General features: G+C 49.2%; 1 protein-coding gene across 10 annotated transcripts in view; it reads left to right on the top strand.

Annotated features, from left to right (window-relative positions):
* The window catches only part of ANKMY1 (ankyrin repeat and MYND domain containing 1), a 108,506-nt gene that overhangs the window by 63,811 nt on the left and 28,535 nt on the right, over positions 1–16,160 (top strand). For 9 of the 10 annotated variants that reach the window (XR_004027974.1, XM_030803648.1, XM_030803647.1 and 6 more), the window contains 2 exons: positions 5,222–5,335; positions 5,664–5,829. Coding sequence is in view for 9 of the 10 variants with exons in the window: in XM_030803648.1 (XP_030659508.1) it covers positions 5,222–5,335; positions 5,664–5,829 (280 nt within the window). In the remaining variant the exon portion in view is untranslated. Of the gene's footprint in view, positions 1–5,221; positions 5,336–5,663; positions 5,830–8,755; positions 9,055–16,160 lie in introns of those variants that run through there. The other variant, XM_030803651.1, reaches the window with a different exon arrangement.

Here is a 16,160-nt window from a genome sequence, read left to right as displayed (position 1 = left end):
TATACACCGCGTATATTCTCAGTCCAGACCTGAAATCAGCTGACTGGGCTTCGACTTCTTTATTTCATTACTGTTTGTTTCTTTACTAATTTTAATTCTTTTCAGACTCACAGAAAAGTTGGAAGCAGTAGTACAAGGACACCCTGAGCCCTCACCTAGACCAACCACTTCTGAGTACCCGACCATGCCCCCGACTCTGGCCCTGTCTGTCTCTGTCTCCCCTGCCCTCCCCCTCAGCCAATGGACATGTTTCTCTTCAAGAGCCCGCTTTCGGTTCTTCTGGGAACTTGCCTGGAAGTGGGATGGCTGGGTCCTATGGTATAATCATTCTATGTTTAATTTTTTTTTTTTTTTGAGTCAGAGTCTCACTCTGTTGCCCAGGCAGGAGTGCAGAGGTGTGATCTCAGCTCATTGCAACCTCCGCCTCTCAGATTCAAACAATCCTCCTGCCTCACCCTCCCGAGTAGCTGGGATTACAGCTGTGCGCCACCACACCCGGCTGATTTTTATATTTTTAGTAGAGACGGGATTTCACCATGTTGGTCAGGCTGGTCTTGAACTCCTGACCTCAGGTGATCCCGCCCGCCTCGGCCTCCCAAAGTGCTGGGATTACAGGCCTGAACCACCGTGCCCGGCCATATGTTTAATGTTTTGAAGAACCTCCATACTGTTTCCACGGCAGCTGCACTGTTTCACGTTCTCACCAACAGTGCACAGAGTTCCAGTCACTCCAGGCTATCACCAAGACTTGTTATTTTCTGTTTTTTTTGATAGTAGCCATCCTAATGAATGCAAGATGGTATTTTATTGTGTGTGTGTGTGTGTGTGTGTGTGTGTGTGTTGTTGTTTTTTTTTTTTTTTTAACAGAGTCTCACTCTGTCGCCCAGGCAGGAGTGCAGTGATGTGATCTCTGCTCACTGCAACCTCTACCTCCTGGGTTCAAGTGATTCTTGTTGGGATTACAGGCGCCCACCACCACACCCAGCCAATTTTTGTATTTTTAGTAGAGAGGGGTTTCGCCATGTTGGCCAGGCTGGTCTCGAACTCCTGGCCTCAAGTGATCCACCTGTCTTGGCCTCCCAAAGTGCTGGGATTACAGGCGTGAGTCACCACACCCGGCCTTCACATTGTGGTTTTGATTTGTATTTCCCTAATGATTAGTGATGTTGAACATCTTTTCATGTGCTTATTGGCCATTTATATATCTTACTTGGAGAAATGTCTATTCAACTCCTTTGGCAATTTTTGAATCTTTTTTTTTTTATTATTACTGAATTTTAGGACATTTCTATCTATTCTAGATGTTAATCCCTTGTCGGGTATGTAATTTACAAATATTTTGATATACAAAAGTTTTTAATTTTCATGAAGTCCAGCTTGTCTATTTTTTCTTTTGTTTCCTTTGCCTTTGGTGTCATAGCCAAGAAATGTCATGAAGCTTCTTCCTGTGTTTTCTTCTAGGAGTTTTATAGTTTCAGCTAGGAACTTTCACGAATACTTTTCTGTAGCCTCCTGGAGAATCTGGTGCTTTTCTCTATGATGCTTTCATGGGATCTGAGTCCATAGAGTCCCTGAAACTCTAGGGGTGCCCTGGCTTGGGGGCATATGTAAACGACAGTGCTGCAGGACCCTTCTGCCAGAGGCCTGGGCTGCCTGGGTCCTGGAGGAGCCTCCATCTCCCACCATGTCTTGCTGTTCAGGCTGTGGCAGAACCTTCTTTCAGGGGCTCTTCCTCTGGGCGCTCCTGTGGCTGCTGCAGCAGACCATAGCCTGGGTGGCTGAAGCCACAGAAGGGAGCTGGCTCTGGTCCTGGAGGGTGGAGGCCACGATCGAGGTGTTGCAGGGTTGCGACCCTGGTGCAGACCTCGCCGTGGCTTCTGGGGGCTTGGTGGCCACCTCTGCCCTCCTCAGCTCATGGTGCTCTCCCTGCATGCATGTCTGACTCTGCAGCCAAACGTCCCTTCTTTAAAGACAATGGTCATATTGGACCAGGTACCACCCTAATGTCCTCATGTTACTTTGATCATCTGCAGCGACCCTATGTCCAAATAAAGTCATGTTCACAGATCCCGGGGGTTAGGACTTCAGCTTACCTTTTTAGGGGACCCAACTGAACCCACCACACACGGCTTTGGTGTTTTCAGTCCTCTTCTCCTTTCTCTTTGGCTGCTGTTCTTGGCCTCGGCCCGTGGTGAGCATGTGGGATGCACAGGCCTGAGGTGGAGCTCGCTGAGGGTCTCGCGTCACCAGTCCTCCTGAATATTCTCACACTAAACTTTCTAAAGATTGTCCCAGAAATGAACGCATGAAGCTTGAACCTTGACCCCGGGCCCCCTGACTTCCTGGGCCCCGCCATTTGGATGGCTGCAGGGTTCCACATTTGTCTTTGAACGGCCAAGGAAGGGGCTGCCAGAACATGGGTTAGCAGTGTCTGGAGAAAAGCCACTGCAGAAAGGAGCTTTCATCGCCAGGGGACCTTCAGAAAGTCCCTCCCTCACTGTGGCTTTTCTATGACCTCCAGGGGGACAAAATCCTCTTCTCATGAACATTTCTAGCTCCTCTTACTGGGCAGCCTCTGCTTAGATATGGGACCCCAAATTTCCCTAATTTGAGAGCAGAGCAAGTCCCACTGAAGGATCCATGTTCAAGCCCACTGATCCTGAGAAACTCCTCAGAGACACACGCTGGGCTGGTCAGCCTCAGGCCGCCCCTTCCTCTCACCAGAAAGGCCCCAGCCTTCCCTCCCAGTGCTGTTCAGCAGGGTTTGTGGTCTCAGAGGCAGAGCCCCCTGGGCAGGGCTGGTTTCTAGAGTGTGCTGATGCTGCTGGGGTCTAAAGAGGTATGGAGGACAGGGTCACTGGAGAGGCGGGCTCCAGGGATGGAGGGGCCAGTGTATCCAGCTGCAGCCGAGGGCGTGCCTGGGGAGCCTCAGCAGGGGGACGGGGTGCCTGGGGGTGTGGGGCGGAGGCAATGATGTAGTTCAGATGCAGGGGCTTGGGAGGTGAGGTCTGGAGGAGAGCGTTGGCGAGTGAATGGTTTAGCACAGGGACAGCAAAGTGTATCTCGGTTCTCACTGTGGATGAGGTGGTCACTCCAGGCAGCCAGGGCCAGGGTGGGAAGATACTCCTGGTGAGCGACGGGCAGGTCAGCAGATGGGGAGGGGCTGTGGTGGGAGAGGAAGGGGTGAGGACATGGGACCTGCGGTGAGAAACCCCCGGGCCGAAGCACACACTGCACACCCTGCTGGGGCTGGCTGTCCCCAGTGACTCCCAGGGGTTGGGGTCAGTGTGGAAGGGTCTGTGGAGACGTGGGAGCTGTGGGGATGCAGAGGTTCCCAGGAATGATGTTTGGGTAGAGGCTGCTGCTGGGATGTTGGGCCAGAGGGGAGAAGGTGCCCAGCAGGGTGAGACTAAGAGGTGAATCCCAGGTGCTGCCGAGTAGCCAGTCCTGGGAGCCTGGGGGTGGTGTGGGGCAGGGTGGCTGCATCACTGCCTTGGCAGACCTGTCCAGAGAAGCCATCCTGGTGCCAGGACTGAGTGAGGCCTGGGTGCCCTACACAGACAAGACATGGGGGGCGGGGGTGGGCTGGCAAGTCCCCCAGCAACATTGGGCAGGGAAGCGTTGATCCATCGTCCACCCACCTGTCCATCACCACGCACCTGTGGCAGCCTGGACCCAGCCCTCGCTCACCAACCATCTTCCTACCCTTTCCTGAAAAAGATTTGATGAGGTGGTGGGGCCTCAGAGGGATGTCCAGCAGGGAACGGACTCATGGGACTTTTGGCAAGTTATCATGGCTTCAGCAGGAAGGAGAGTCAAGAAGACGGGGGTCTCCGGGGTGGATCTGTGGGCTCCATCCTCGGGAGCAGTGGGAAACAGCCTCCTCCTCTGCCTAGCGTAGGCCTTGCCTGGCCTCACTTGGCCTTGAGGAATCTGTGTATAACTCCACCCATGCCCCCACGTGCCAGGGAGTCAGCCATTCAGGCCAGGCTGGCTACTGGTGTTGGTGGCATTGGCCACTCCGCTATCCCGCACTGTGCCTGGTGCCATGGCCAAGGCGTTGTGCTCACGTGTTGCTGAGAATGCAGGGCTCCTGTGTTTGTGTGGAATGTGTGTTGCGCATGTCACAGTGTGAGGATCTCACTGGGGGAGTCATGTTTCCCCGAATTATGGCCCTGCTTGCACTTGGCTAGCAAGGCACCCACGCACACAGCAGTGAGCCTTCCACAGATGATGGCCTGGTTTTTGTCCATTCACACAGGCTGCCCTGAGTCTGCCAGGCCCCCTGATAGAACTTGCCTCCTCCCATGTCAGGAGGGGCAGCATCTTTAGATGATATTTGCTTTGGATGGGGTTGTTGTACCTACTGAGCCAGAGACCATTGCTGTGGTACGTTTGCCACAAGTCAGGCACACATGCACACAGGTGCATGCATTCACACATTTGTCAGGCATACTTGCACTTACTCACAAACACACATGCGTGCCCTTACTCATGCATGCACACACACTGGCCCCTACTCATGCACAGACACACATGCATGCACACACACATACTGCACACCTACATGCATGCAAGCACACGCACACCTACCCACCTATGAACATGCATGCACATATCCACACACGCTCACCCACTAGCCCCACACGTGCACACACACACACACAACATCTACACAGCCACATACATGTAGGCACACTCACACCCACCCACCCATGAACACACATACACATACCCATGCATGCACACACACTGGCCTTCCACCCCACACACATCTACATACAAGCATATGCGTGCACTCACTGTCTCGTTGAGCAACATGCCCCATGGCGTGTTGGGATCTGATGAAGAACAAGAGCTGCCTGGTGTCTGCCTTCATGTCACTGACAGCCTGAGGGGAGCAGGACTGTAATGGATGTCACAGACTCTATTGATTCTATGGGGCTGGGAGTCGGGTGCCAGGGTGGGCTCCCCGAGTTGTGGCCTAGCCTTGACTTCACTATGACATCATTAGGGCGAGGCTCAGCCCCTACTCCTTGTCCATGAGGTCAGCCCTGTCTCTGTCTCCCTCTCCCCGTTTGTCTCATGGGCATTCCCGCACACCTGCAAGGGTGGCCTCGGTAGGGACTGCACGTGACCATGGCCCTTCTCAGGCGGTGCTTCTGCTGCTCCCAGTAGCTGGGGTGTCCTTGCGTGTTTGACCTGGTTCTGTTCTCCACAGATTGACCAACTCATCAGTCACGGGGCCGACATCCTGAAGCCCGTGATGCTCAGGCAGGGGGAAAAGGAGGCGGTGGGCACAGCCGTGGACTATGGCTACTTCAGATTCTTCCAGGTAGGTGGTGAGCCTCCCGGGAGGAAGGAGGGGGAGTGTGGGCCACGTGCAGGGCCCCCGGCTGGGGCATTAGCTTCTCTGGGGCAAAGCTGGGCTCAAGGTTCCTAGCGCCTCCCCCAAAGCAGCCCCTTGGCGGCAGAGGTGAACCCCGCAAAGTGCTGAGCTCATGCCAGGTGCAGCTGTATGTGCTCCCAGCTTTGTGTGTTTGTCTGGGTTCGTCCTCAGTTATACATCACAGGAGCCGAGAGGGGCCCTCGATCACCGAGAGTCACCCCAGCAGTGAGGGGCGGGCCCGGGACCCTGTGGTGACCCTGGTGTTCTGCTGCAGGACCGGAAGATTGCCCACTGCCCCTTCCACACGCTGATGCCGGCAGAGCGTGAGACGTTCCTGGCGCGGAAGCGGCTCCTGGAGTACATGGGCTTGCAGCTACGCCAGGCTGTCTTCGCCAAGGAGAGCCAGTGGGACCCCACGTGGCTGTACCTGTGCAAGAGGGGTGAGCAGTGGGCCCTGCTCTGCTCCGCTCCACAGGGCGGGGTTCCGGCCTCGTGCCTGGGGCTGTGATCCCTGGAGATCTGGACCCCCAGGGGCTCTGGAGGGGCCTTCCTGGGGCTGGGCTCGTCGGCTTGGCCCCTTTGTGTCCTGTCCTCCAAGGAGCTCGTGCAGGAGAGACTGAGAAGAGGGGTCTGGACTGGGTTGGTGGCCTAGGGCCAGGGCCCTAGAAGAGGAGTTGGTGGCCTAGGGCCAGAGCCCAGGTCAGAGGGGCCCCACGCCCAGGAGAGAACTAGGCACCGCTGCAGGAGCCCTGTCAGGACTGCCAGTCCATCCAGCACGGGGAATGTGGGCCCGGGGCCTGGGGTGGTGCTCTCCTGCATGGTCACACCCCTACAGGGTGCATCCTGCACACCCCCATATGTCCCCAGCTCCCCACATGCACCCACTCCATAAATGCACCATCCACCTACTGACATCTACTCCCCCACGTACCCACACCCACCCACCTAGTCACCCCCACATACCCACCCCCCACCCACCTGGTCACCCCCACCCCCACATACTAACTCCCACCCCCACATACTCCCCATCCCGACATCCCCACCCACCTACCCACCCCCACCCCCACATACTCCCCATCCCGACATCCCCACCCATCCCCACCCACCTACCCACCCCCACCCCCACATACTCCCCATCCCGACATCCCCACCCACCTACCCACCCCCACCCCCACATACTCCCCATCCCGATATCCCCACCCACCTACCCACCCCCACCCCCACATACTCTCCACCCCCACATCCCCACCCCCACATCCCCACCCACCTACTCACCCCCACCCCCACACTCACTCCCCACCCCCACATCCCCACCCACCTACTCACCCCCACCCCCACACTCACTCCCCACCCCCACATCCCCACCCACCTACTCACCCCCACCCCCACACTCACTCCCCACCCCCACATCCCCACCCACCTACTCACTGCCACCCCCACCCCCACATACCCCGTCATGTTCCCACCCTCACATTTACCTACTCTTGTCTACCTTGCACACACAGACCCACTTACACATCCACACACCGATACCCACACCCATCCTCTCCTCACATAAAGACCTGTCACGCACACACACACAGGAACCTGCTGATCCCACCCCCATACTGAGTCCTCAGCATGCAGTAGCCCCTACAGCCCCACACAGTCCCCCGCTGAGCAACACCCCAGGTGCCTTCCCAGCACACAGTGCTCCGCCCCACACACTTCCATATGCTGTTAGTCCGTTTGCATTGCTGTAAAGGAATAGCTGAGACTGGGTAATTAGAAAAGAGGTTTAATAGGCTTGTGGTTCTGCAGGCTGCACAGGAAGTGCGGTACCAGCATCTGCTTCTGGAGAAACCTCAGGGAGCTTCCACTTCCAGTGGAGGGCGAAGGGGAGCCTGTCCATTACATGGCAAGAGAGGGAGGGAGAGAGAGAAGGCGGGGATGTCCCAGGCTCTTCTAAACTCCCAGCTCTCCTGTGAGCTAACTGAGAACTCACTCATCCCCAAGGGAATGGCACTAAGCTACTCATGAGGGATCCATCCCCACGATCCAGTCACCTCCTACCAGGCCCCACCTCCCACGGGGGGCCCCACAGTTCAGCATGAGATTTGGAGGGGACACACTTCCAAACCACATCGCACGCTTGTGTCCCCACAAATATTTACCAGCCACATGCCCACCCACACACTTGCATACTCCTCAGCACGTACGCCCTGAAATCCCTCAGTTCCACCCCCATAGCTATCTGCACACCTACCCACACACATGCCTGTCTCCACCCACACAGCACACTGCTTCCCCACATCCCACCCAACCACGATCTGCATACATCTCCACACACATACGGACACCCCACACCCACCTCCCAAACTCAATTATGTGCTGTCACACATGTGCCCACCCATGCATAAACCCCCCCACCCCACCCCCAACACCTGCCCCATCCAACCCCAGTCCTCACGTATATACCAACTCATCCACTGCCACCCATGCCCCACACAGGTACACTGCCACAAGCCACTCCCATATGTCCCCCCCAACACACACATACTAACCTCCCCTCAACACAAACATAAACTTCCCCCCACCTGGCTCACCCACCAGCACACATGGATGCACCTTTGCTGAAGCTACTTTCTGGCCAGGGTGCCTGCAAGGTGAGGCCTCCATTTGTGTAGAGCCCCTCTTGGGGGATACAGGCTCTGCCTTGGGCATGACACCCCTGAGGATACTGGGGTTCTAATCAGGCTTGTACTGGCCCATGGGCGGAGGACCAGGCAGGGAGAGGCAAGTTGAGAAGACCCACGTCTACTGCCTCCTCCTTTCCAACAGAGATTAGGTCCTAAAACGGAGGTGTCACTTATGGAGAAGTATCCCATTGTCCTGACCCCCAGCTCCACCGCCTTGGCTCAGTGATTTTGCCCAGGGGAGAGACACACCATAAAACAGTGAGCTTCACACCTCATCACAAAGAAACCGATTTCATTTTTAACAGAGCAAGGACAGTTTCAAGCCTAATGTTGAGAGGCAATTGGAAGGAGATTGGTAAATTCACTGGAGTAACAGACTAAACAATAGAATGGCTAATTGCTAGAGAAAACTAAGAAAAGAGAGAGAGGAGAAGCCTTCCTGTGGTCATAACAAGTCTCACACACCCCAAGGACTGATCTAAAGAGCACACAGCATATAAAGAAACATTTATTCAATAAAATCTTTTAAAATTCAGTAAGAACAGAGAATGTCTGTGGTATTAAACCAAGATCTACCTTCCTTTTCACTCTCCCAGCTCAGGGAAGCAGAAACTCTATTCCAGACTAGTGCAGCCCAGAACACAGTAGAAGAGGGCATAGATGTCAATAATTCTCCTCCTGCCCCCAGCTACCTGTTGCTGAGGCTAAGTTCCTGTTGCTCCAGACTTAGTGTGCCTCCAAGATGGCCAGGAGGTGGCGGCTCCATTCTTATGCTCCGCTTCCAAGATGTCCAGGAAGTGGTGCACTTAGAATTACTGGAGGTGATGATGGGCAATATCAAGAAGATTGGTAAACTCACTGGAAATATAGGTGAAACTATAATCTGCCAGCAATTATATACCATAGTTTGTATTAACTATAAATTATGCCAGAGAAAAATGAGGAAAGATAGCTGGGAAGAGCCCTCCTGTGGTCAGAACCAATCTTCAATACTGACCTTGGGAACTATCCCTTCAATGAGCTCTGATCTAATTGGATCAGTCTAGGAAGCCATTTTTACCCTAGGGCACTGTTGCAAATTATGAACAATCAGCCAGCAATGATCAGAACTAAACAGGAGCGTATGGTCATGAAGGAGACAGTCAAAGGGATCCTTGTCCAAACCACTGTCACCTTAGGGTCACTATGAACAAACGCAAGCCTGCCTTCCATGAGAAGGAACATCAGAAGCTTTATACTGCAGGGGAGAAATGGATTTCACACGATTAACCCAGCTGGTCATTAACCAAATAAGCAAACAGATAGTAATATCCAGCCCCGAGGGAGAAGAATGAAGGAAAATGAACAGGTCCTCAGAGAAAAGTGGGAGACCAACAAGAGAGAAAAAAAGAGTGATGAGAAATGAAGAGATCATCAGGGGAAAGTGGACACCATCAAGCACACCAATATATATATATATATATTTAATTTGAGTACCAGAAGCAGAGGTGAGAGAGAAAGGAGCCAGAAAAATATTTGGAGAAATGATAGATAAAAACTTTCTAAGCATATTTAAAAATTTATCTAGGAAGATTAATGGAGTTTCAAGTAGGATAAAACAGAGATTTGTAAAACAGACACATCAGAGTTAAAATACTGAAAGTCAAAGACAAGGAGAAAACATTGAAAGCAGCAAGAGAAAAATAACTCAAAACTTACAAGGGAATCCCAGTAAGATTAACAGCTAGCCGGCATCTCATCAGAAGAAATTGGTTGGAGGGTGGTCAAGATGGCTGATAAGAAGCATTTCATACCCACTTCCTCCACTTAGTAGAACCACAGCAGTGTATAGACAGTCACACTCAAAGTACATTATCCAAGAGAGAATGCTGGAACTCAACAGAGAAGTGACGGAACACCAAAAGTGGGGAAGGAGGAGAGGCAGCCTCTCTGGCTGGGTTCGGCTGGGCATCAGGAGTGAATTCCCAATATAGGGAAGAGGAGAGTAGGTTGTAGGGGCCAGCCCTACAGGGTCTGTGGGTTTTTCTCCCCGTGTGCGGAGATGAGAGATCATAGAAATAAAGACACAAGACAGAGATAAAAGAAAAAACAGCTGGGCCCAGGGGACCACTACCACCAAGACTCAGAGACCGGTAGTGTCCCTGAATGCCAGGCTGTGCTGTTATTTATTGGATACAAGACAAGGGGGCAGGGTAAGGAGTGTGAGCCATCTCCAATGATAGGTAAGGTCACAGGGGTTATGTGTCCACTGGACAGGGGGCCCTTCCCTGTTTGGCAGCTGAGGCGGAGAGAGGAGAGACAGCTTACACCATTATTTCTGCATTTCAGAGACTTTTAATACTTTCACTAATTCTGCTACTGATATCTAGAAGGCAGAGTCAGGTGTACAGGATGGAACATGAAAGTGGACCAGGAGCGTGACCACTGAAGTACAGGATCACAGGGAGACAGTCAGGCCTCTGGATAACTGTGGGCAGGACTGACTGATGTCAGGGCCTCCACAAGAGGTGGTGGAGTAGAGTCTTCTCTAAACTCCTCCAGGGAAAGGGAGACTCCTTTACCTTTCCCGGTCTGTTGAGTAGCGGGTACTTTTCCTTGGCGCTGACACTACCGCTAGACCACGGTCCACTTGGTAACGGCGTCTTCCCAGACGCTGGCATTACCGCTAGACCAAGGAGCCCTCTGGTGGCCCTGTCCAGGCATAACAGAAGGCTCACACTCTTGTCTTCCGGTCACTTCTCACCATGTCCCCTCAGCTCCTGTCTCTGTATGGCCTGGTTTTTTCTAGGTTATGATTGTAGAGTGAGGATTATTACAATATTGGAATAAAGAGTAATTACTACAAAGTAATGATTAATGATATATATAATCATATCTATGATCTATATCTAGTACAACTCTTGTTATTTTATACATTTTATTATACTGGAACAGCTCGTGCCCTTGGTCTCTTGCCTCAGCACCTGGGTGGCTTGCCACCCACAAGTAGGAGATTTCTAGTGGCCCACTTCCTCACCATGGAATCATGCAATCCTGGCAAGACAGCCCCTTGACCCTCCCAACCCTTGAAGCAAATATAGGAAGCTTCCAGGAGACTATGGGATGGAAGAGCTCCAGGAAGGAAGGTTGCACTGGGTTCCACACCCTTTCTGAGACCTAAGTGGCCTCAGCAAGTCACCATTTTCAAAACTAGCCTCTGAAAAACTACATGCTGTCCTGGGACCCAGTGGCCCTGGGACTGTGGAGTATTATGGAAACTCAAGCTGTCACTGCTGGGACAGGGGAGCAGGCCAGGTATGCTCCCACAGTAGGGGCTAGGAAGTGAGCAAGGCCTGGGTGCCAGTGGCTGGTGCTGGGAAGTGAGCACTGCTGTGATCTGAGACAGGGATGTAAGTGGGGCTTGAGTTGCTTCTGGGACTTGGTTGCGAGCTGGGCATGGGCTGATGCAGTCAGGGTGGCAGGGTGAGACCCAGTGATGTTGGAGCATGAAGGAGACATGCATTTTCCACCTACTGGCCCAGGCTGTGGCCACCAAAGTTGGCCCCACCCTCTCCAGTAGCAGAGCCTCAGCGTGGATGCTACTATCTCTCACCTGAGCACTCCACCTGCCTGAAGATCACTCCATGCCCACCCACCACAGCTGGTGCCTACTTTCACCAGTGGGGGGCCTGAGCGCAAGCCCACCTAGCTTGGCTTCAAGACAGAGCTCTCCTCCTGGGGTCCTGAGGTTGGATCTAAACTTCCTGCTACTACCACCTCAGCTGGCACCTACCTGCCAGCACCACTTGCAGGCCTGGAGACCAATCCACCCAACTCATCACAGCCACCAACATCAGTACACACTGTTTGGGGCCCAGAGAATTTTCATGCCATTGGTATTGCCATTGCCCATGCCATGTCAGCTCAACTGCCCAGGGATCCAAGAACCTGCCTGCCTACCTACTCCATTGCAGCCACTGCTGGCATTCTAAACAAGCCACTTGAAGCCCTAAGAATTGACCTGCCAGTAGTTGCCAACACAAGTGCCAGTGTACACCACTCTGGGGCACAAAGATAGGCATGCCTAGCCCACCCTTGCCACCTCTGGGGCCTGAAGATTGGCCTACCTGGCATCCCAGACTCTAGCACACAACCTTGCCACAGCCTCCGCTGATAAACACACCCTAACCCACCAAGAAAATCACAGATACTACCAATGCTTTGGCTACAGATACTAGCCAAAGAAACCACACAGAGACTACACTACTGCACATGCTGAGAAGCAAAGCCAAAGTACCCTACCCAACCAACGCCATAAATACATCTTCAGGAAAGTCCTCCCCTATAAAAATAAAAATAGGAAAAAGCAACTGTTAGAGAGGGCATACAGATAACAACATAAGGACACAGGAAACATGAAAAAGCAAGGAAATATGACACCTTCAAAGGAATATCATAATTATCCAGCAATAGGTCTTAACCAAAAAGAATTTTTTTTTTTTGAGATGGAGTCTCACTCTGTCACCCCGGCTAGAGTACAGTGGCACAATCTCAGCTCAGTGTAACCTCTGCCTACTGGGTTCAAGCGATTTTCCTGCCTTAGCCTCCTGAGTAGCTAGGATTACAGGCATGTGCCACCATGCCTGGCTAATTTTTTTTTGTATTTTTAGTAGAGACGGGGTTTCACCATATTGGTCAGGCTGGTCTCGTACTCCTGACCTGATGATCCACCCACCTTGGCCTCCCAAAGTGTTGGGATTACAGGCGTGAGCCATCGCGCCTGGTCACCAAAAAGAAATTTTTGAGATCTCAGATAAAGAATTTGAAATACTGATATTTAGGCTAGGTGCGGTGGCTCACACCTGTAATCCCAACACTGGGAGGCTGAGGCAGGCAGATCACTTGAGGTCAGGAGTTCCAGACCAGCCTGGCCAACGTGGTGAAACCTTGTCTCTACTAAAGTACAAAAATGAGCTGGGTGTGGTGGTGCATGCTTGTAATCCCAGCCAGTCGCGAGGCTGAGGCAGGAGAATTGCTTGAACCCGGGAGGCAGAGGTTGCAGTGAGCTGAGATCATGCCACTGTACTCCAGTCTGGGCAACAGAGTGAGACTCTGTCTCAAATTTAAAAAAAAAAATCGAAATAATTGATTTTAAAGGATCTAAAATAGAAGAGAATACTGAACAAACAATACAAATAAATTAGAAAAAGAATTCAGGATATGAATGAGAAATTTATCAAAGAGATATTTTTAAAAATAACCAAACAGAAATTCTGGAACTGAAGAACTCATTGAAGGAAATACAAAATATATTTGAAAGCATCAACAATAGACTAGATGAGACAGAGGAAATCTCAAAACTTGAAGACAGGTCTTTTGAAATAATCCAGTCAGACAAAGGTAAAGAAAAAATAATAAAAACAAATAAGCAAAGGCTTCATGATATTTAGGACAACATAAAGCAACTAAATTTGCAAATTATTGGTATCCTTAAGGGCAAAGAAACAAAGGATTAGAAAATGTATTAATGAATTAGGGCCAGGTGTGGTGGCTTACACCTATAATACCAGTGCTTTGGGAAGCCAAGTGGGAAGATTGCTTGAGGCCAGCAATTTGAGACCACCCTGGGCAACATAGCAAGACCTTATCTCTACAAAAAAGAAAAAAAATTAGCTGGGTGTCATGGCATGCACCTATAGTCCTAGCTGCTTGGGAGGCTGGGCCCAGGAGTTTGAGGTTACTGTGAGCTAGGATTGTGCCACTGCACTGCAGCCTGGGTGACAGAGCAAGACCCTATCTCTAAAAATAAATCAGTTTTTTTTTTAAAAGAAAACTAATTTAATGAAATAATACATGAAAACTTCTCAAGTCCAGCAAAAGATATAGACATTCAGATAAAGGAAGTTCAAATGAACCACAGGAAGATATAACAACAAAAGATCTTCTGCATGGCACATTATAGTCAGACTGTCTAAAGTCAAAGAGAAAATCTTAAAAGCATCAAGAGAAAAGCATCTAGTCACCCATAAAGGAAATTCCTTAAGACTAACAAATTTCTCAGCAGAAACCTTACAGGCCATAAGAGAATGGGATGGTATTTTCAACGTGGTGAAAGAAAAAGAACGCTGCCACCCAAGAATATTATATCCTGCAAAATTATATTTCATAAATGAAGGAGATATAAAGTCACCCCTGGACAAACAAATGCTGAGGTAATTCATTACTACTAGACCAGTTCTACAAATGCTCAAGGGAGTCCTAAACGTAGAAGCTAAAGGACAACATTTACCATTATGAAAATACACAAAAGTATAAAAGTCACTGGCAAAGCAGTTATACAAAGGAGGAAGAGGAAGAACTCAAATGCTACCACTACCGAAATCCACCAAAGCACAATGCCAAACTATAAGAAAGGAACAAGAAGTATATGAAGCAACCAGAAAACAACATGATGAGAACAAAGCCTTACATATCAAGAATAACCTTGGACATGAACAGATTAAATTATCCTCTTAAAAGATAGAATAGCTAAGTGGATTAAAAATGATCCATGATCAAAAAATGATTCTGCTTACAAGAAACTCACCTTATCATTAAAGACACATATAGACTGAAATAAAGGGATGAAAAAGATATTCCAAGCAAACAGAAACTAATAGTAAGCAGGAGTAACTAGGTATACTTATATCAGATAAAATGGACTTTAAGTCAGGAAGAGTTAAAAAAAAAAAAGACAAAGTCATTATATAACAATAAAGGGATAAATCTAGCAAGAGGATATAACAACCCTAAATATATATGCACCCAACACTGGAGCACCCAGATTCATAAAGCAAATATTACTAATCTAAAGGCAGATATATATACTGCAATACAGTAATAATGGGGGTCTTCAATACCACACTCTCAGAATTAAGCAGATTATCTAGACAGAAGATAAACAAAGAAACATTGGATTGAAACAGGACATCAGACCAAATGGTCCTCACAGACATTTACAGAATATTTTATCTAACAAATGCAGAATATATATTCTTTTCATCAGCACATGGAACATCCTCCAGGATAGACCATATGTTAGACCACAAAACAAGTCTCAACAAACTCAAAAGATCAAAATCATATCAGGTATCTTCTCAGACCACAGTGGAGTAAAATTAGAAGTCCGTACCAAGAAGAACTCTGTAAACTATACAAATGCATAATTTATGCTATTTAAATATGTATACTATACAAATATATATATACAAATATATACAACTATGTATATACAAATTTGCAAACACAGAAATTAAACATGCTTCCGAGTTAATATTGAGTCAATGAAGAAATTAAGATGGAAATAAAAAAATGTATTGAAACAAATGAAGATAGAGGCACAATATACCAAAACCTGTGGGATACAGCAAAAACAGGGCTAAGAGGGGAAGTTTATAACAATAAATGCCTACAGCAAAAAAGTAGAAAGATTACAAACTAACAATCTAACAATGCAGCTCAAGGAACTAGAAAAGCAAGAACAAATCAAATCCAAAATTAGAAGAAGAAAATAAAGATCAGAGCAGAACTAAATGAAATAGAGAAAAAATAGAAAATCAATGAAATAAAAAGTTGATTCTTTAAAAAGTTGAAAACAAGATTGATAAACTGCTAGCTAGACTAACCAAGAAAAGAGAATAAATTTCTCCTTTCATATCTTATTTGAAGGAATGAATCTCTGTAAGTAAAATCAGAAATGAGAAAGATATTACAGCTGATACCACAGAAATACAAAAGATCATCAGAGACTGTATGACAAACTGGAAAACCCAGAGGAAATGGATAAATTCCTGGAAACATACAGTCTACCAAGATTGAATGAGGAATAACTAGAAGACCTGAACAGAGCAATAATGAGTAGCAAGATTGAATCAGCAATAAAAAGTCTCTCAACAAGGAAAAGTCCAAGACCAGATGGATTCACAACTGATTTCTACCAAATATAAAAAGAAGATCTAATACCAATCCTCCTGAAACCATTCCAAAAACTGGGGAGGAGGGAATTCTCCCTAACTCATTCTATCAGGCCATTGTCACCCTGATATCAAAAGCAGACAAGGACACATGCAGAAAAT

Source organism: Nomascus leucogenys, chromosome 22a (genome assembly GCF_006542625.1).
Source record: "Nomascus leucogenys isolate Asia chromosome 22a, Asia_NLE_v1, whole genome shotgun sequence".
NCBI classification, from domain to species: Eukaryota; Metazoa; Chordata; class Mammalia; order Primates; family Hylobatidae; genus Nomascus; species Nomascus leucogenys.
Note: the sequence above shows the minus strand (reverse complement) of the source record. Positions and strands in the feature narration are given on the sequence as shown.